This window comes from Podarcis tiliguerta, assembly GCF_965153285.1.
Source record: "Podarcis tiliguerta genome assembly, chromosome: 1".
NCBI lineage: Eukaryota > Metazoa > Chordata > Lepidosauria > Squamata > Lacertidae > Podarcis > Podarcis tiliguerta.
Window position 1 is genome coordinate 80,159,054 of NC_139534.1, and position 21,963 is coordinate 80,181,016.

Genomic DNA, 21,963 nt, shown 5'->3' on the forward strand with positions numbered 1-21,963 from the left:
GAGTTGCACAAAAAGAAACCAGCAAAAGATGCAATGGTGGTGGACTCTCCTTCCTTGGAGGTTTTTATGTTCTACAACTCTATGATTACCTAGTTCAATGCTGTTCATGTAGCAGTAAAGGGGTGGTTAAACGGTCAGTTAAACACAGCTTACAAAAGAAAGAAAAGGAGATCTAGGTATATCATGAACTTTAAAGATGTAACCCATGGATTGAAAGAGAAAGAAGAAATAAGAATAAGAAATCCACAACAGTACACTTCAAAGTACCAAAGGAAAACGCTAAACTTAATCACCAGAAGAAAAACAAGGAAAAGGCCCTGGTTTGTTTGTTTGTTTTATTTAAAGCAAACATAAATCCATCTAGCACAATCGTTGTATTTTAAATGAAACGCTTAATAATTCATAAATGTGTGCAGTGACTTTGTTGCTACAGGAACCAGTTGCCATTAGCAACCTTTCTCAGTACATCCAAGTCTATCACAGAGCCTCCTGTTAACGCCAATACGAAGCGACAAAACTTTCTCTCCTCCATCATCAGATTGGTGATACTTGCTACTGAATTCATTCCAGCAGTTTAAACTTGGAACTGAAAAGTTCACACGCAAGGTATTTCCGCCGCGAGAGAGAACGCACTGCAGCCTGGATGGTCTGTTTCAAAAGCTGTGCCTCAGTGAGGAGGAAAAGACCAACATCCCACACTTCTCAGCAAACACCTTTCAAGAGTGCGCTGAGGCTGCAAGCCAGCCTATTAGCCATGTTAATGTTCATCTCCCATTTCAGAGGCAGAAGACACAGTCCGCTTCATCGGCTGCTCTTCGTTCCTGCTCCAAGCTGAGTTATGAGCCTCTCTAGGAATATGTACAAGAGGAGGTCCTGATTGTCATTATGAGCTTATGTCAGGCATCGGAGCGAGAAAGTGTTGAAGTCTTTGCTTCTGAAGGGGAAAAAAGCCCATGCCATTTCATTGAAAAGTAAAAAAATAACAATGATGTTTGGTTATGAGGAGGAAGAGAAAGCCAAAGATTGGCTGTTGGTAAAATGTCACAGCCAGGTTGGCAAGACAGGAGAGTTATCTTCCGCATGTGAAAAGCTGTTGGAATCCTTTAGTCAGAAGGCTTTATTTATTTGCAACAGCAGAAAGCTGGTCCCGTATCCTTCCCAGGCCATCTAACATAGTGTCCAATGTTTGCTTATTCAACTCTACTGTCAATGCTGAGGTTGTGAAGTCATTCCCACACAAGGCAGCATCTTCCTGAATCTGAAAAAGAAAAAAGATCCCAGAGCTTGAAATCACCATCAAAACCACCTTCTTGGTTTAATCCCAGCCCTCCTTCTCTTCTGGCAGATTAATATTTCTACTGACAGAGAACAGGGATATTTCCCTATCCTTAAGGAACACAAAATGCCTTTTCCAATGTCCAGCTTCTACCAAACCCAGCCAGGAAGGATGGTTTGGTGGACAAGCCATAAATTCTAAAGCAGGGCTATTCAACAAGCTGTCCTCTCCAATATTGTTGGACTACAACTCTCACCAGACCTGACCACTAGGCTCTGCTGGCAAGGGCTAATGGGAGTTGGATTCCTACAGCATCTGCAGGGCTTGGCTACATCTGCTTTATCTTCTTAACATTCTTGAATTCCAGTTTATCTAGTCACCTTTCAAAAAAAGGAGTCCTAACCAGAGACCAACCCGATGCTTTCCCTCTTCTGGGTTAGCTGACTCAACATACCTTCCAGCTATGTCTGAATGCAGCTTTGCTGTTCTTCCATAAATCAAGGTATGCACAAAAAGCTGACACTTCTGCTTTGCAGTAGATGCAAAGTCCTCATCACTGAACAATCACAACTCCATCAATTAAGACTCTATCAAGACAGCCACACTAAGTAAGCTGCACATAGTATGGATCTAGCCTACTTGGTGTGGATCCAACCTAGTTTATGGGATTTTCACCACTGAAATAAATGGGACTTTACACTTAAGTCTTGGTGATATAGTGTGACCTGGTAATAGCGTGAGTAAGCCATTGTACAACTAGAGCTTCAGAAGCTGTGGGAAACTGTCTAGAGGCCAGGGGTGTCATCACAGATGCAATCATGTGTCATCACAGATGCTCACAAGTTGCAACTCTCCTCTCATTGTGCTGTGGCTTTTCAGTGGTTTCACAACCCCAAACAAGCTGTAAAGCTAAGATAATTTCTCAGCCTCTGGTACACTGCTGATAGGTGGGACTGTGTTGAGCATGGTGGGTCATGAATGGCTCTCAAGAAACAATACCTTCAGCTGCAGCAGGCAGGTAGGGACAGCCATTCTGCTGATACTGTCTGAGGAGGTCTTGATATCTACCCTCCAGTCCAGATCCACAAGCCGGGGCAGGGAAACTGGAATTAAAATGGAATGAATGAACACACAGACCTTTGAACTGTAATTATCAGGATACTGAACTCATGGACCGCATGCCAGGGGTAATTTCAGAGCTATTCAGGGGATATCTCTGTGAGCAAATTATAAAAAAAAACCCTGGAAGGGTTCACATGCTAAAACTGTAGCTTTCGTATAAAACTTCATCCTCATGTAAGATTGGGAAGAAGTGCGTCTCATCAGTAGAGCTTATGCATGTTGAGGGGGACCAGAGTTCAGAGTCAGAACACCCCAGGTGGATATGGCTCAAAGGATCACAGGACCAAGTCAGACCATTGGTTTTGTCAAGCCCGGTTTTGTCAAGGCGGACTCATAGTGGCTCCCCAGAGTTTCAGGCAGGAATCTTTCCCAGGCCTATCTTGAAGATGCTGGAGACCTTTTGCAAGCAAAGCATGTGCTGTATCTCAAGAAGTGTTAAATTTTTGGAAAGTCGGATAATTATGATAAATAATGGTCTCGGGGTGAAAAAAGTCTGTGCTCTGTCAGTCGGCTTTGGCCTATTCCTAATCAGGTGGCAGGTGATGTGGGTGTCCTCTACCCAAGACCTCGTTTCATGCTGGCATTTGGGGGATTTAAAATATGTTTCCAGCATTGTTTGCTGTGTAAGTTCTGGCTCTGAAAAGAATATATTGGCTCTTGATCCTGCCAAGATAGACAAGCCATAAATAAGAATCAAGCTGGCTAAAAAGAGCCCCATTTCCCTTGAGAACACTAAAGGTCAGACAAGGCTTCTCTTCAAGCAGAGACAAGAAGGGTCTGGCTCAGCCTGTTAAAATGACAATAGCAGCAGCAGCAGCAACAACAGAGCAAGAACTCTCCACTTTAGCCCCCAGAGCTGTGAAGAGAATTGAGACTAGGCAAGGTGTCCCCAAGATTGCCATGTGGTTGCCTGTATGTTGTTACTGGAAGAGGAAGGGAAGGAGCACCAGAAAAGATGGAGGAGGACCCTGTTGCCTGCCACAGAGCAATGGGGTAATCATTCTCTGTTTCGGCAATGCTTAAAAGCCATACTTAGATTTCTTAACCACTAAGGCTGTTTTTAGTTGTTGGTTTTTTTACATTGTTAAATAAAGTTTATTTAAATCTCATTTCCAGGTAATACTGAAGTGCATGTTCGAGAGCTCCAACACAACGTGATTAAGAAATCCAGTCCCAAGGTTATCCATGCAATGTAAATATAGCACTGATTACATGTGCATACTCACTACTATTAGTCCTCTCAGATTCTATGAAAACAATACTCCCATTTTCTTGATCGAACCTTTTCTATGGTCTGAAGTAATAGTTAACCATGCATCATGGATCTATAATGGCAAGTTGCCACTTGGTCCTTTGTTTTGTGGTATTGTAAAATATTCTGATGATTCAATGGTTTTTTTTAAAAAATGCACAACATTTCAAGCCCATTTTCATATCTGTAAGAGCCAGAAATTTTGTTGTTGTTTTAAATAAAAATAATTGGTTTGCAGGGTGCCAAATTCCGTATCCTTAACCTTAATTCTGCACTTGAATAGAACAGAATTAAAAGAATGTCAGTGAACATTTGAAAAATTGACGGAGGGAGCACAATTATGACAGTGATCTCATTTTTTAAAAAAAGAGTCTTCACAGCTATTTACTAAGTCCTACTGCATTCAGCAGGGTTTGCTCCCAAATAAGTGTATACAGGATTGTAGCCTCATTCCTCCATCCAATCTGGCCGAACTGACTAGGAGTTACCTTCGTGCATTTTTTAAACATCTCTTTCCATCATCCCCCTTCCCTCTGACAAGCTTCCAGTTTGAGAGGCACTGTGGGTAGGCACTCAGCAGCCACAAATAAATCAGGTTCTGAAAACCAACCAATGTAAAGAACGTGACTGCAATTCTGGTGCCTGTTAACAAAAGGATGTCCTTATACTGCATGGGATATCAGGCCCTGGGTGCTCTAGGGACACTTCTACTTGACTGATGACTCCTGGAGCAAAACCTTGACCTTATTTCTAACAGAGCTGCAGAAAGCAGCAATCGTGCAAATGTTTAGGAAACAAGAAATCCCAAATATTCTGCAGATCGCAATCCTAAACAAACTTATTAGGGAACCAACTCTCATTGAATTCAATGGGACTTGCTTCCAAACAAGCATGCTTGGAATTGAGGCTTGCTCAATTTATCTAGCAACTCATTTGAAAAGCTGCTTTTTAATTCAACGCCACAGCTGAAAACCAGCTAAGGATTTTTAACATGGCCTTTATTAAACAACCACCACCAAATCCTAATATCACTACATTTGGGGTTTCCATCTTTATTTTATTGTATTCACATTTCTTTTGCTGCTCAGTAACACTTGCTGAAAGCTTCTGTCCCAGAGAATCATAGAACTGTAGAGTTGGAAAGAGCTATAATTACATACTGCCAACAAAACCGGTAGCTGCTAATAGACTTAAGCTTCATAAATCTGTCTTAACTCCTTAAAAAGCTGGGGCTCATCAACAAGGAGTATTGTGTATCTGTGATATAAAGAAGCATTTTCTATTTCTTATTCAGAATCTCCTGTCCAATCAGTTTCATTGAACGACCGAAAGTTCCAGTAGCACAATACACAGAGAAGGGGGGGAAAAAAACCCTTTCTATCTTTTTTCTCCATACAATGCATAAAGAAGTTCAGTGGTGGAACAACTGCTGTACATACAGAAGGTCTCTCGTTCAATCCCCATCATCTCCAGGTAGGTCTAGAAATGTCTCCTGCCTGAAACCCTGAAAAGCCACTGTCTGTTAGTGTTGACAAAGCTGAGCTAAATTGACCAATGGTCTTACTCAGTATAAGGCAGCTTTCTATGCTTCTCTTATCATCTATTGTGTGAGAACAGACTCAAATAAGTTTGTTCAGGTTCTCTGCACACCTTTTACTCCTTTATCCAATGGTGCGACAGCCAGCCTAGCTGGTATCCTGTTGAAATATTTTTTTATTGTTGGTTTTTTGTTTTTAAAAATACACTCTGCAAATTCTTCTTCTTTTTACTTACCTTGCTGACAAAACAAACATAAGTTGACAATGGATGTTCATTTTTGTTCTCTTTATTTGAATAAGACTCCTATTGTCCAAATATTTCCCCATCCTATCTTTTAAAAAACTCTTTAGACTACCATGAATCTTGAAGCCATTATATAAACAACAATAATAGATTCCTTGCACAAAAAAGCATCACGTACAATAGTCCACTTCTCTCTCTCTCTCTGTCGTCTCGTGCAAAAAAAAAAAAAAAGGCAACACAGCTCTAGGACAAGGTGGGGGAGGAATTTATCTAAAACGGTGTTTGAAAAGAAGTCAACCTTGTATTGGCATAAGCTACCATTTGTTTTTCCCCTGCCAGAATGAGATACCAGTCCTCTCGTCCAACATCACAAAGACACCATATGTGCGAGCTGGAAGAGCCAGAGGCAACATAGAGAGGATGCTCAAAAATTAATTCCTTCCACAGCCAAAGGATAAACTTTGTACTGGATAATTGCTAACAAGGTTGCTACATTATATGGTGAACCAAGACCAAGATTCCCACGCCCTACTAATAACTCTGCTGGTAAGTAAGCACTTAACTGAACAAACAAACAAGCAATCACATTTTGCTTTCCTGTTTACTCTTTCCTCCATTTCCTCTGTTTCCTATGTTGATTTTTAAATTGTAAGCTTCATGGGACAGGGGCCAATCCTCTCATAACATGCACACTGATGGCACAGTTTAGTCGCTGAGGTGTTCATTCCACACCTTTTACTAATGAATAGCATGTAGATCCTTGTAACTCATTCATACAGCACAAACTTTCTATATAGAAGGTTGCTAGTCAAAAGTTAGGTAAGTAGCAGAGCTAAAAAAGATGGTTTCATACAGAGAACATATGAGGAAAGGAGCTGCCACTACTGACACAACGTAAGTGTGGTGATGATGGTTATATTATTATTATTATTATTATTATTATTATTATTACTACTACCCTTAATCCAAAGATCACAGGGCAGTTCACAACATGAAAACATATAATACAAAACAAAACAAAAACAAACCAATAATCCCCCTATGGCAAACACATTTAAATGTCCACAGAATGCTTAATCAGCCAAAGGGCTGGTTACAGAAAAACGTTTTTGCCCAGCACCTAAAGATACGTAATGAGGGTGCCAGGTGAGTCTCCCTAGGGAGAGAATTACACAAATGGGGAGCCACCAAAGAAGAGACCCATTCTCGTGTTGCCACCCTCCGGGTTTCTCGCAGAAGAGGCATATGAAGAAGGGCCTCAGATTATGACTCCAGGGTCTGGGTTGGTTCATTTGAGGGTGGGGGAGATGGTCCTTGAGGTACTGCAGTTCCAAGCTGTTTAAGGCTTTAGAGGTCAAAACTAGCACTTTTGGCCTGGAAGCTAATTGGCAGCCAGTGAAGTCGGGTCAGGGTTGGTATAACATGCTCAAAGAGTATTGCCCCAGTGAACAACCTGGCTGCCGAGTTCTCAACCAGCTGAAGTTTCTGAACCATCTTCAGAGGCAACCCTCAGCATACAGTGTTGGAGTAATCTAACCTAGAGGTTACCAGAGCATAGACAAGTGAAGTTAGGCTATCCCAGATAGGGGCGCAGCTGGGCCACCAGAAGAAGAGGAGTTTGGATTTGATACCCCGCTTTATCACTACCCAAAGGAGTCTCAAAGTGGCTAACATTCTCCTTTCCCTTCCTCCCCCACAACAAACACTCTGTGAGGTGAGTGGGGTTGAGAGACTTCAGAGAAGTGTGTCTGGCCCAAAGTCACCCAGCAGCTGCATGTGGAGGAGCGGAGACGCGAACCCAGTTCCCCGGATTACGAGACTACCGCTCTTAACCACTACACCACGCTGGCTAATGGAAGCTAATGGAAGGCACTCCACATGACTGAGGCCACCTGAGCCTCAAGCCACAGGAAAGGATCCACAAGTACCCCCAAGCTACATACCCGCTCCTTCCTAGGGAGTGTAACCCTATTAAGAGCAGGCAGCCTCCCATCCATCCAGTCTAGGGAACAGCCCACTAACACTGCCTCAGTCTTATCTGGATTGAGCTTCATTTTGGTGCCTCTCATCCAGTCCATTCCCGAAGCAAGACCACCTAATAAATACCCCCAATAAATGCAAGGGTAACCATTTCAGAAACGAGAACTGCTCCTCAACAAAGCCCATTACTTACTTTGACTGGCTTGTGCTTCATTTCTCCAGGCAGAGCTGAAAAGAGCAGAGAAAATGTAAATATGCACCATTTGTCTTTGAAACACAGAGTAGCAGCAGGGACTGAAGGTGGATTCAGGAAAGCTATTTTCGCCACATGAAGTACCATATTGCAGCCATCAAGTCTGAAGGAGTCCAAAGCACAAGAGGTTTCAGCCCCACCAGTTTTAATAAACCAAAATGTACTCTATGGAGGGCAAATGATCTGATTTAGAGTGCAATCAGATCCATGTCTACTCAGAAGTAAGCCCTATAGAATTCCAGTGGAGCAAACTCCCATGTACATGGGGCTACGGCTCCAGCCTTATTCCACCATTCAGGGAGTGCAAAAATCACTTGCCATTGAGAGGGACAGGTCATCGCTGCCTGCCTTTAATCCTAACACATGGTGACCATCTAATTGGGAATCTGGTGTTACTACACACCCAATGACCAGCTAGAAAGCAGGGACAACTGGATAATAGTGTGAAGCCTGACTAACCTACCAATCCACTGCCTAGGGGGGTATTTTTGTCCAACACTACAAACCTGATGGGAAGGGCTGCAGCTCAGTGTCACAGCACATCTTTTGCATGCCAAAAGTCCCAGGTGTGATCCCAGGTATATCCAGGCATGGCTGAGAAAGACTTCTCCCTGAAACCCTGCTTGTCAGTGGAGACAATGCTGAGCTACATGGACCAGTGGTCTAATTCCATGGAAAACAGCTTCAATGACACTTACACATTTTCCAGGATTATCTTGGTCAAGAGGTTTTTAAGATTCTGGTGAAATCCTTCTGGAAAGAGGGCGAGAATTTCTTCTGGTGACGTCAGGCCATGATAGACTGTGTGTCTTGTAAGATTGTGCAAAGATCGGATCAGCTGCAAGAGGAACCAGACAGATCTTTCAGGTACCATGTCAACAAAATGTGGCAATCTCTCTCTCTCTCACTTTCAACCCAGCACCAACACACTATATCGTATATATGCACTCTGCTGCCTGATTCCCATCAGTCCAGTTCACCATTTGGCCTCTGCCCTTTAATCCTGAACCCTGATCTCTCCTTGCCCCCTGAGCTAGAGGCTCTCTTCTTCCTGTTCTGAGCTCTTGCTGCTCAGTCTTTACACCTAACCAGCCCCTCCCTCCTCAGGATGATGATGATAATAGATTTATACCCTGTCAATCTGGCTGGGTTTCCCCAGCCACTCTGGGCAGCAGAATATTATTAATAATAAAAAAGCGATAAAACATCAGGATCTGTCAAAAAAGCCAACTTGACTTAATAGTGCAACACATGTCTCTTCAGTGGGACTTACTCCCAGATAATCATGCACAGGGTTACAGCCTAAATCTTACCTGACTTGCTTCATTTGGCGTAACCGAGAGACTGGAACACGTGTTCTCAATCAGTTTGTCAGAACCACCTGCAGAGCTAGAAAAGCACTCCTGGCATAACTGCCGAACTACATCCTTTGATGAAGCCTGGGAAAGAGAAATGAACAGTGAGCTTTTTCAAAACACAGGATATGGTGCAGCTCAAATTTATCTTTGCACAAACTAAAGAAAACTAGCTCTCATCAGCTGCCATTAGCCATGTAAGCAGAACTGGATCCCATCTACAGAGGTTATAATACCTCTTAATATCATAAACTGAGGGTGGGGGTGGGGAAATAGGAAAGGCCATCACTGTCATGTCCAATTACGGTTATCTATCCTCATTTCCTTTTCAGGGATGGCTCACTGATAACTAGCGATTTAGCTGTGCAACCTTACTTTATAAGTATTTATAAACTGCACTTTCATATATTCTGGAGGTGTAATGCAATGGGACTTAATGAACGCAATTGTGAACGTAGGATTGTGAATGTAAAAAGAGCCCTGCTGGATCAGGTCAAAGGCCTATTTAGTTCAGCATGCTGTTCCCACAGTGGCCAACCTTCAAGCAGGACCAGAGAGCGAAAGCACTGTCCTCACTTGTTACTCCAAGCAACTGGCATACATTGGCATACAGCCTGTGACAAGGGTGGCAGAATGTAGGACTATCAACAGCTACTAGCCATGACGGCTCTCTTCCATGAATTTCTGTAATCTTCTTTTAAAGCTGTCAAAGTTGATGGCTGTTACTACATTTTGCGGGAGCATGAAGGAAAATGTTAAATTTCCAACATTCAGTGTCATTGGATAGCCCTAAACAATCCAAAGGATATTACCATTTTTTGGAGGGGGAAGGGTATTTAACCTGACATGTCAGCATCAATGAAAAATCCCACCCATGTAGCCTATAAAATGTGACACAATGTTTCTAGGCGTGCATCCTGGTTGATTTTCAAATGGAAGAATGAGCCCATTGAAAACACGATTCTGCTAATGAACAGGTTCTTTGAAAGAGGGGAGGAAATAACAGTGACTTCAGTGAACTTCAATCTGATCAGAGCTCCAAATGTGGCTCCATCATGACCTCATTTGAAGAGCTTTCTTTTCTTTTCTTTTCTTTTTTCTTTTCTTTTCTTTTAATTTTATTTTATACATTTCAATAATTTTGTAATCATTTTAACATTTTGAAACTTGACTTCCTTCCCCCTCTTTCTGCGGTTCCTTAAATTTATTTTTTACATTTTCTGGATATTCCAAATTAACTTAACTTACTTCTTTATTCATCCATACTGTTATAAAACTGCAGATTATTATAGTAATCCTGCCAATGTTCTTATCTGTTCACAGTTTATTTGTAAATATTCAATAAACCATTTCCATTCTTTTATAAAAAGTTTGTTATCTTGATTTCCCATTTTTGTATCTTTCGCTGGGACTTCTTCAATCACTTGAAGGGCTTTCGACAAATCTCTTTTTAGCCACCGTCCCTGTCCGATCTAACTGCCAGGGTTATAGTAAAGATACATTAAAAAATGTGCAGCACTTTGGACGTTAGCAGTGCTATCATGGGCGAATGATATAAATGACTGATTTTCAATATCACCCTTTCATCCCCACAACGTGCTTTATACATCATTAAAAATTATGAGAGCTGATAGATCTTGCAGTAAACAACAACTGCCCACAAATAAAGAAATATGCACCTACTTTCAGCAAGATCTGAAGCGCCGCGAAATCCTCCTCGCCCACTGCAGCCATACTTCCTTCTCTCATGTGACCTGATGCCACCCAACATCGGAAGAAGAGAGGGTGATTGTAGTCACGTGGCAGCTTGTTAGGCTGCTTTGCATTGTGGGAGCTGTAGTCCCTCTGTAAGCCTGACGGAGGAGGAAGCTTGTTAGGCTGCTATGGGGAAAGTATCTGTTTGGCAACGGAAGTCGTGAAGCCCATTTCCCTGGCGCAGCTGGTTCGTTTTTCCTTAACCTGTGCAAGAGAACCTATGTGACCCTGCGTAAATTTTACAGGGCTGATAAATGGCGAGATACTCAGTCTGATTGTTAAAATTCGGGTTGCACCAATGGTTGCCTGCTTCGCAAGATGCAAATCAAACCAGTTTGATTTAAAACCTTGACCGAGGAGAAAACGAAAGACGCGAGCGCGCGCGCGTATTTATGTGGAGACCGCGTATCTCCAGAAAACAAAGGGACTATTAAAGAAGGGGGGAAATGTGGAGTTAATTTCTCTCATAGAAACAAAGGAGGATGCTTCTGCGGTGTAATATCACCGATTCATCAAGTTCAGTATTGGCTTGGCATGATTTCTCTCCGCGATTCCAAAGCAAGGAAACCACATCTGGAGATACTAAGGATTGAATCTTTTGCATGCAAAACATACACTCTTCTACAATGTTGCAATCCTTCTCAGGCACTAGAAAATGATAACATGCCCATCGCTACTAACTTTCTTTTAGGTGGGCCCTCATTTGAGCTCCAGGCTCCCATTATTTTGTGGGAGGGACAAAACGGGCTTGCACAATTGAAGTCAGATTTTGTGCTCTTTTTCAGCAAAGGCGCGTAAAGAACAAAGTGACTTTTTGCAGTAGAAAGTGATGGGGAAATGCACTAGAAAGGGTGAGGTAGCAACCATAGATAATAGAATCCTAGAGTTGGAAGGCACCCTGAGGATCATCTAGTCCAACCCCCTGCAAGGCAGGAATATGCAGCTGTCCCATACGGGGAATCAAACCTGCAACCTTGGCATTATCAGCATCATGCTCTAACCAACTGAGCTATCCAGGTTAGAAATCGTATAACTTCAGCGGAAACAAATTGGGATGAACCCTCAATAAACAGGTTGTCTGGAGGCAACCCAATAATTTGTTTTCTAATTTGTTGTGGGTTTAAAAAATAAGTAGCATGCCAGTAATATTTTGCCTATGCCCTCATGGCTGCAACATACTCAATAAATCAGCACATGTACAATACAGCATATGGTATAAATAGTGGGACATTTAGCCCCCACCTCCAGTGTTTTAGTCCATAATTCTGCTGTCACAGCCTACTTTTTCACTCTGCAGCTCTCACTCCCAAGTAAGTGCTCATGGGTTTAGGACAGTTTTCCTAGAATGGCTTCACTTGCGTGGGACAGGGGTGCCATTTGAGCTGTGAATTCTGTTTTCATTGCAAAGGGCTTTCAGAACAAGGGAAGGGGCCTTAGCTCAGTGGTAGAACATCTGCTTTGCATGCAGAAGGCCCCAAGTTGCCAGCCCCTGGCATCTAGAGGTAGTGCTGGGAATGTCCCCTGTAGGAAACTAAAACAGGAGCTGGTTAATGTGGACAATACAGACCTAGATGATAGACCAAGGATGATCTGACATCGTATAAGGCAGTTTCTAGTAATCCTGTTCCAGTAACTGGATGTCTGAGTCCTTATTGACATGTGACATCAGAAGCAGAACCTGCTTGTCCTCCTGTAGCTACACTGGGCATTGTGCTGTCTTCAGACATTCCAAGGGAAATTAGAACAAAGATTCATAATAAATGCTTCCTGAGCACATTCTCTGTATACCTTAAATTACCGCCTGTCCCCCACCCATATTGAAGATCAGGGAGGAGCCCACGCTTAGGCTGGCACCTCCTGCCGGGACTGGGAAATGCCCTGTGCAGAAACCCTGGAGATCTTCTGCCAGTGTTGACAGTACCAAGCTAAATGACCCAATGGACTGCCAGTATAAGGCAGCACCGTATGTTCATCTTCCTATGTGATCAAGCCCCTGTTGGCTCAGATTAGACTTTCATAGGCTAGTGCTGTTCAAACAGAGCAACAATAGAATCCAGCTGTGCCCCATGTGAACTACACATGTGCCTTAAAACAGTCCCCAGAAACCTCTGCCATGTGCCAGATGTATCCTGCAAAAGGTACACTACAGTGGGATATCTGAAAGCTACTGCTCTAGGTCCTAAAGGCTGGTGAGTAAATCTTCCCATGCAAGAAAAGTTCAGATCCCATTTCTGTGAGCAAGATCTTCTTCTTCTGCCCTATTTAATTCATCTCTCTCCCACCCACAGTGCCTTATATACTACATATTCCAAAGGCTTCTTTATTTGTGCGTATCGTTCAAACTGCTGGCAACACAGGTTTCATTTGCATTTTTCTCCTGAAATAAATCAAAGATTGCATCTAACCAAACACACAAAAGTTGTTTGCACTGCATTGGAAATGCAGGACTTTCCTAAGGGATGGGCTCCTGTTTGCAGAAGTCCTGGGTTCAATTTCAACTTTCTCTAGATCAGTTACAAGAGTAGAAGAAATGCCAAAGAAAGTATAATTTCTCTTCTGGTTTTTTTTATAATGAGCAGTAGGAAGAGAGATTCCTGAGGGAGCTGTTTGAGCATATCATTTTACCATCTGCGGCCTCTTGAAATTAATTAAGATTGATCAGCTGTGAGGAGGGACCACTTATATGGATTCCTTTGAAACATTAAAGAGACTTTAAGGAGAGTGTGTAGTAGAGAGCATTATCTGCAATGTGAAAGAAAAAGGGCAGACATTTTTTATGCAGCTTTTTGCACATAGAATTGCTATGTAGTTGGTTAACAGATTTCTGGATGTGCAGGCTCCTTGATTTCTCAATCAAAAGTGCATGTGCAGAGTGCATCTTTCTATACCTTGGGCATATCTAATATTGATTTGCTGACTCTGAATTGTTCTGTCTGGAATAACCCTTGTTAAATTCCTTGATTGTCCTGTGTGGTGTACTTCTAATGGTTGCTCTGTTACCAGAGTTCCAAATTATTTTGTTTGTGGGGGGTGGGGGTGTATGATAGCAACCCTGATGCTTCTCCTGCTAAAAGGATTAAGTGGTTTTGACGTGAATTTGCACACAGACAAGGGCTAACCATAGTTTTGGCAGCTGTGGGCTTGGTGGATGCCAGGAGAACAGGCTTTATATATAGCAATCTACTTCTTTTAAATAGATTTAGAGTTAACCAAACAGCATAAAAATGTGTTGTGTAATATTGGGCTGCATTCAATCAACCTAAATCCTACTCAGAGCAGAGCCATTGAAATTAAAGAACTTGTTAGCCATGTCCATTAATTTCAACAGGTTTACTCAAAGGAGGACTAATGTTGAATACCACTCATTGTGTCTATAATTATCTGCACATCTAGTGAATGCTTTTCTCAACTCTGCTTAAACAAGTACTTTGGTTAAAAAAGCAAAAATTCTGGTGGCAGTACTGGACACTTTTATTATGTGGTTGATCTTGTCTCAGCTGCATTATACCCCACCATGCTATTTTTTTGCAAAAAAGAGGTGCTGGAATTCACCATGAACACATCCCTTGTTCTCTTATACAGTAATGGCAATGGTGCCCACCTGATAAGTGCTGGAACTGAGTCCTGGTGAGTTCCAGCGGAAAAAAGCCACACACACACAACTCACACACTCACTCACACATACTCTCCTGAATAACTTTTAAAGACATTGACTGAGACTGCTTCCACACTCAGATTCAACAAGGATGTTTAGCTGCCACCATTATCACTTTTAATGTGCTACTATTGCTATTTTCAGTGTTTCCCCTAAGGCATCGGTGTTGCTTATTAGTGCCAAACTAGCCACCACAAATATTTCCAAACTGAAGGGTCATACAAATACGGCTAGAATGCCTATTACAGAGAAGAATATTTTTGTATTTAGCATCATAGTATAATGTGTGTCATTTGGACTCATTGATCAAGGTTGTGTCATTCCCAGGGATGCTTGCTTATTGATTGCAAAAGCTGGCTGACGTCTTTTTCAAGGTTTTGGGCTCTCTCCGGTTCCCCACTCTCACTCCATTCATCTCTTTGAACTGTATTCTCTTTGCAGTGATTACTGGAGCTCATTGCCTGATGTCCATTCATAGGAAATGCATTACCTTTAATCTTGATCGGATCACTCAGTCCTTGGGCTATTATCTAATTGCATGCTCTCACTCTGAAGGCTCTCACCCATCTTTCGGATATTATCTCCCTTCCTTTATGGGTGGGATTTAGAGGCAGCTCGACCCTCCTATAAGGGGCAGCAAGGCAGCAGCTGCCTGAGATGGCAGATTTTGGATGTCATGAAAGATAGCTGATGGTTTTGCCCTGTGGGGCACAACCTACAGGGAAATCCCTACCAAAATGAAGAGCACTTGTGTTTTGCATAGTCTCCATGCATTTCAATGTTGCTTGCATAGGAGAACTTCCTATTGGACTGTATAAACCAACCTCTCATGGACCATCCTTTAAAAATAATTATTACTGGAAATTTGTAGCTAAAGATTTGGGTAGATAATTAAAATCAATATCTCCATCCTGGAGCCTGGATTTTAGGCTGCAAAAACCTTGAAAATGGGCATTCTGGGAAAGTGGTAGAGGTTGGACTGGGCATGGGAGACATATTTGTTGTTGTTTAGTTGTTTAGTCGTGTCCGACTCTTCGTGACCCCACGGACCAGAGCACGCCAGGCACTCCTGTCTTCTACTGCCTCCCGCAGTTTGGTCAGACTCATGTTTGTAGCTTAGAGAACACTGTCCAACCATCTCGTCCTCTGTCATCCCCTTCTCCTTGTGCCATCCATCTTTCCCAACATCAGGGTCTTTTCCAGGGAGTCTTCTCTTCTCATGAGGTGGCCAAAGTATTGGAGCCTCAGCTTCACGATCTGTCCTTTCAGTGAGCACTATATGCTGGGTCTTAACTTTGTTCAGCTCAGTCACGCGATCTGGCAACCAAGCTGAACTTACACTGGCGAAAAGGGTGGTGTAAGTCAACATCTATTTGAAAGGCTCATGGGACTGCATTTTGGTTGATTTGGGACTATTGAATGAGAACTACTATTTGCGGCACAGCAACACAGGAAGAGCAACTATCCTGCCTCCACACAGCTGTCTATGATGTCAATGGGTTGGTACTTTTGTTGGCCCCTACAAAGGGCAGCTTTTAACTGGTGACCAGCTTACAGCAGTACAGCCACTTTTATGTTCAATCTTAGCTTTGCTTATCTCTATGAGGCACACACTGGAGAGTCAGGATCACCAAAGGCAGGACAACACATTTCTGGATCATGATTGATTTGGGGAGGAATGTTTGTGTTCTCACAAGTGGTTCCAATGCTACTTTCACAGATCCCCATCTAGATGATGAAAATTGAGAGTAGATGTAATATCTGGCATATAATAATATCAGAACCAAGGTGGTTCTTTGGTCATCCCATATTAGGCCAACCATTTAAAAAAAATGCTTTCCTCAGAGGAGGCTGAAAAAAGAGTGACCTTTGCTGTTTCAAATGGTGACAATGGAACCTGTGGTTCTAGGAGCACTCAATTCCCTTACACTGTTATTGTGAGCAGATGTAACACTCCATAAGAGCTACCAGATGCCAAAATTTGGCAGGACTTCAAGACCTTTATTTTTGTGCAATAGGGATCTGATCCACTTAACGTCATCATGAAGAAGAGATACTCTAAAAGTTAATGGCTCTCATCTAGTACAAGGACTGGCTTTCCTCAACTGTGTTAAATTCTCTGCAATAGTACCTTTCAGTTTAGGACCAGCCATGTTCTTGTGGCTTTCCAAAACACAAGATGTCCAGAGATGAAAAGGCAATTTACATTCGTTTTCAGCAATCCAGTTTCCAGTGAACCTGCCCATGGCACGAGATCAGCTCCAAATCTAAGTATGGGTCCTTGGGGGACAATTTCACAAAGCAAAGATGAAAAGTCAGCATTATCATTTTACAAAGAAGGGAATCTCATCGTTCTCAGTGGGTTTATTTCCAACTAAACATGTCCATGGGTTGGGTAGCAATTGCAGTGAACTTGTAGTGGGCAAATCCCCATATTTGAGCATGGTCCACTCATCCATCTTCACCTTATTGGCCTGTTTTTGTGCATGATAAATTTAGTGAAAGAAGCTAATGGTTGATTATGAGTTTATTACCTCATGTGAGGAAGTTTCAACTGAACTGATCATTCTAACAGGCTCCATATAACTAGGCATCATTGAAAGGAAAGATAAACCCATCTGAACTTTGTAGGTGAGGATGATACTGAAATTTTATTTGTACATGAAATGTAAGGTTTCTCTGTCCTTCAGCTGATTAACATTTGGAAAATTTAGAAGAGAGATGGCAATGATGGTCATTTCCAGTGGCTTTCAGATGCAAGGCCTTGATGAAAGTTTGTGTAGCTCACTTTCACTTTAAATATGATAGTTTGTGTCAGACAGGTAAAAGAAAAGAGAAAACTGCTCTCAATATGGACATGCACCTCTTGGTTTCAGACAAAGACAAATATCATGTAGAAGCAACTGGAAGGAATTTCCTTTGCTTGACTGTGCTACATCTAACCTACCAGATTACCTAAAGGAAATCTTGATATTATTTTGTCCCCTAAAGGACTTGAGACAACCGTCCAACCTCTCTGGTACCAACATGCAGCACAAAATATTCCTGTAAGGATTTAAGCTAATTGGGAGCTCCATATTGGTGCTGGTTTATAAAGTGTCTAATTATGGTTGTAAAACATCACCACTGATATCATAATTCAAAGCCAGAGCTGCTCCTAGGAATGCCCCCTCATTTGAGGAAACTAAAAACAGGAACCTTCCAAAGGGCATTTTACACATCTAATAGCACTTTCTCCTCTTTTTATGCTCTCAGAAACCCTGTGAAGCAGACTAGGCTGAGACACAGAGCATTCAAACAAAGCCTCCCACACGTTCAATGAAAGTGTGATGCAGAAAGCCCCTGCCAACCACACATTGACACTGATGCTCCAGTTGATTGTGCTCTTCCTTGCACCCTGTTGCAGCCATGTATTCAGTGGTCTGAGGAAAAGGGTCATCTTATCGCCACCGAGGGAAAGATCCCAGGAGAGGGAGAGAGAGAGATGGCAGAAAATGGCTTCAGAATCCTGATGACTTGGTTTGTTTCAATATCCTTTTATTGTGATTTTATTCATTTATTTAATTTTATTTGTACTCCACCTTAAAGGCAGAATATATATAAATAAATATGTGCCTGGCCAATTAGGGGTCCCAGTTGGGTGGAAGAATCTGACAGCGTTCCTATCTCTAGTGCCCAAGTTGTGAGCAGTGATAGCATTCCTACTACATGCTTATGTGTTCATTGCATGTGTGCACTCCTTTTTGAGGGGTGGGGGTAAAAATAAGGTTCTGATACTCATATACATAAAAATGTGATGGGTGCCAACACAAACCAGGTCTCCCCATTTCACATCCGATTTCTCTACCGCTACCTAACACTGGCTCCCTGTTGTTGCTTTAATGAAATTAACTGTTTTACTTGCTTTTTGATACATATCTTTTCTAATCATGTTAAATCCAACTGGCCAAATCCTTTAGAAACTTTAATTAATACCAAGAACCCTTGTAATATCATGATTCTTTATAGAAGGGTAAGACACCGTCAGGTCGATTAAGCACCCAATTGAGCCTGAGTTGGGGAAAATTGGTGTAGCGGTCTCTGATCAATGAAAACACTTCAGTTTAATAAAAGGTGAATGAAAGCAGGTTTCTGTTTGCCTTGGAACATTTGTTGTTGTTGTTATTGCAGCCCTTTGCAATTGGCAAATTAGGGAACTGAGCCAAGCTCTGAGAAGGAGGAAGGCAAAAACTGACGTGAAACTGAGGCAATTTTTAAACTTCCTCCCATGGAAAACAGAAACAACAAAAGTGAACAACATGAAGGAAAAGAATGTGATGGATGCTTGCTTTGAAAAAAGGTTTAAGAGTGCAATTCGAAGGTTAAGGGTGACGGGGCACAGCTGAAGGTGTTTTAACCGCTCATCTAATGCCCTGCTAGGCTGTCTGGCTGCTGCAACAGAAGTTACATTGGAGGTGCATTCTTCTGACCCTCAGTCCATTTTGCAGTTGCTTTTTTTTTGTTTTTAATTACTCTTGGTGGAAACAATAGAATGGAAAGAAGAAGGAGAGATGTAAACCAGTCCTTGAGCCAAGTTCCTGAGCTGTTCCCAACATGCCCCCCCCCCTTTTACTTAACTAATGTCAGTGTCACGGCCATGGTACGTGTGACAGTAGCTCACTTTCCTCAAAATCACTTACAATCCTAGCAATGCAGAAAGAACACTCCAAAACCTCAGCTGTCAGTACTACAAATGTCTTCAGAACAGATTTCAGAGGAAGACAGTGCTAGGGAAAGGAATAAAACCTCAGAAAGTAACATGGCTATAGATTACCTGGAGCCCATCCAAATTAGCATTCAATGAAGTTAGCTCTAGTTCACAAAAAGCCCATAACAGAATTTGTACATCTTTAAGGTGCCACAAGACCTTGTCATTTATATTTCTTATACTGTGACTCACTGTCATTCCAAACGCATGGTTGGAATTGCCAAGCAGTGCAGGGGATAAGGAGTCGGACAAGAATCGGAGATACCTGGGTTCAAATCCACATCCTTTATTTTAATTATTTATTGATTTAACGTATTTCCATCCCACCCTTCCGTTTAAGCAAGAGAAACAACGCCACCATCCATCACTTAGGGTGACTTGAAACCAATTTTGAAAACAATCGCAAACATCTCAACAAGAATTTAAATGCTAAAAGATGGCACAGCAGATGAGCACAACCTGGGCTAGTTCTATAAAAAAATTATCAGAAATACTTTCAGTTTGGCCTGTCAAAAGAGGAAGGTCCTCATCAGGCGACAGAAAACCATCAGAGAGGAAGCAAGACAACCACCCCAGGCTGGCTATTCAGGGGTGGGAATTAACCACATACCAGCAAACTCAGGTTGCACAATTACAGTTGAGTGATTTTTGTGCAATGTAGCCATTTCCCCACAAAGCCAGACACTTTGTGATTGGGAAAGTGATGGGGAAACACACTGGAAAGTGTGGGAGGACAATGGTAAGACACAGCATTGTCTAACATCCCCATAAATTGGAACGTACGCTCAATAAATAGCCTAACCTTCCTGTAACTTGTGTGCAAAGAAATCAGGAGCAATACTCAATAAACAGGTTGTCTTGAAGCAACCACTGAGTAAGATGGTCCAACCCCCTAGGTGTTGCCACAGAGAAGGCTCACTGCTGTATCCCTGCCAAAATTACCTTGGATACCAGCAGGATTGTGAGTAGAGTCTCTCTAATACAGGTGTGGGGAACCTTTGGCTCTCCAGATGCTAATGAATGACAACACCCATCACCCCTGACGATGCTAGGGCTGATGGGAATTGGAGTTTAGCAACATTTGGAGGGCCAAAGGCTCCCCAGTCCTGTTTTTGTGGCTCTTAAAGAGCAGGCAGGCAACCAAAGACAGCCATTTATGTGTCCTGGTCCTAATCTGTGTTTCAGAGCTTCATATAGCTATGAAGTTTGCTTGGCGCTCTTGGGTCCTTCATAATCTCTTTGTTTACCCTTTCTCACTGTGAATATAAAATGGAATTGAACTGAGAAATGTGCGTGTTGCTCTGAGCCCCTTGAGAAAGGGCAGGCGGAAATGTAAAATATTTTTTCAGAGGTAATATAATTTCAAAAGTTATTCCACCACATTACTCACTGTGTGCTTGTATAAACTTTAAAAAAACAACCAGTAAAAACAACAAGAACAAGGTTTTGCATCCAGGCAATTTAAACATAATCAGAGGGTCTGTTTTCTCTAACCAATATATATTATGTAAATTAAGAGGGTGGGGGAAAGGTATAATTACATTTATTTAATAATAATTCTGCTACCATAATTTGCATGTTTTAGGCTTCTGGCTACATGCACAAATCAGAAACAAATATAATAATCAGTACATGGAAACAGAAACAAAGCTGTACTAGAGTCGGGAATGAGGCTATGTGAATGAAACACAGCATTTAAAATTCCATTCTCATTACGTTTGTCTTTTGAAGGCATTCCTCTCCTTGTGACTTACCAAACCTCTTGATTTGTTAACTTCATCGCTTCCAGTCTTTGCCACGAGGTGTCACTGGTTTGCCCACCCATGGGACTTACACACTGCTGTCGTCTTGTTCCCTACCTGTTAAAGAGAATTGAATGCCATTGCTCATTCTGATCAAAGTTGGAAACAAACAGCTAGTCGTGGAAATGAATGCGACTTGTGAAAATGTTGATATGGAGCTGGAGGGAACGGTATCCCGTAAACATCAGCTGTTTAATTCTTTTTCAGTTTTGAAAATAATGAATTTAGCCTGTGCTTGAGGCTCTGCCACACCATTAGGCAGCTGCTCCAGATGGCAGATATCGTGAACCATTAAAGAGCAGCACACTGTTAGTTATTTAATTGACTATGATATTTTTACTTCTGGTAGGTGCCATTTGGGTTTTCTACCTCAGGCACCAAGCATCTCAGAATTGGCTTACAGCTCCAGACAGTGAATAGGCACAAGAGGCATAAAGAAAATTCTCCAAAGATGAGAGCTTGCAGCCTGCGCTGCATATATCAGGGGCCACCAACATGCTGCCTGCAGGCACACATGTGCCCACAGAACCACCTCCCTCCCTGAAATTAAGCTTGACAGAAGCATTCTGTTACTGCCAAGACAACAGGCCATGGTATGAGTTGCAGGGCATGTCAAGTTTTCAAATGCCCCCCTGGCATGGGTCAATGTCATGGATTGGCTGGATGTAGAGGCACCAACTGGGGAACCCCCAGGGGAAGAAGGTCAGAGCCAGGGGACTGGTGGTGGGAAAACAATGAATGGGCAGAGGAAGAGGAGGGAGCAGACTGGAAGGAAGAGTTGTCAGAAGCAAAAGAGGGGTAACAGGGTTTAGTGAGCAGGAAGAGGCTGGGGCAGAGGAGGGGGACAAAGAGGCAGTCTCCCCCTCCTGCTGAGACCAGCTCCCCTCTCCCTTGGTCTCCTAGAACACAGAGCGAAGTGAAAAGGGCAGAGGAGAGATTGGTTGAATGCAGGCACAATCTACATCTCCTTAGAAAAACCTAGGA

General features: G+C 42.4%; 1 protein-coding gene and 1 long non-coding RNA gene across 2 annotated transcripts; one reads left to right on the top strand and one right to left on the bottom strand.

The window, feature by feature from the left end:
• Nucleotides 1-321: 321 nt before the first annotated feature.
• On the bottom strand, nucleotides 322-10,808 carry COMMD9 (COMM domain containing 9). The gene is made up of 6 exons (XM_083444558.1): nucleotides 10,704-10,808; nucleotides 8,979-9,104; nucleotides 8,364-8,503; nucleotides 7,606-7,640; nucleotides 2,276-2,379; nucleotides 322-1,258 (listed from the first exon to the last, which is right to left on the bottom strand). The coding sequence occupies exons 1-6, from the start codon at nucleotides 10,767-10,769 to the stop codon at nucleotides 1,118-1,120; spliced, it is 612 nt and encodes a 203-aa protein (XP_083300684.1). The 5' UTR covers nucleotides 10,770-10,808; the 3' UTR covers nucleotides 322-1,117.
• A 70-nt stretch (nucleotides 10,809-10,878) lies between these two features.
• Nucleotides 10,879-21,510, top strand: LOC310681896. The gene is made up of 4 exons (XR_014513679.1): nucleotides 10,879-10,962; nucleotides 11,669-11,792; nucleotides 17,686-17,949; nucleotides 21,329-21,510. It is a non-coding gene; the product is annotated as an uncharacterized lncRNA (long non-coding RNA).
• Nucleotides 21,511-21,963: the final 453 nt, after the last annotated feature.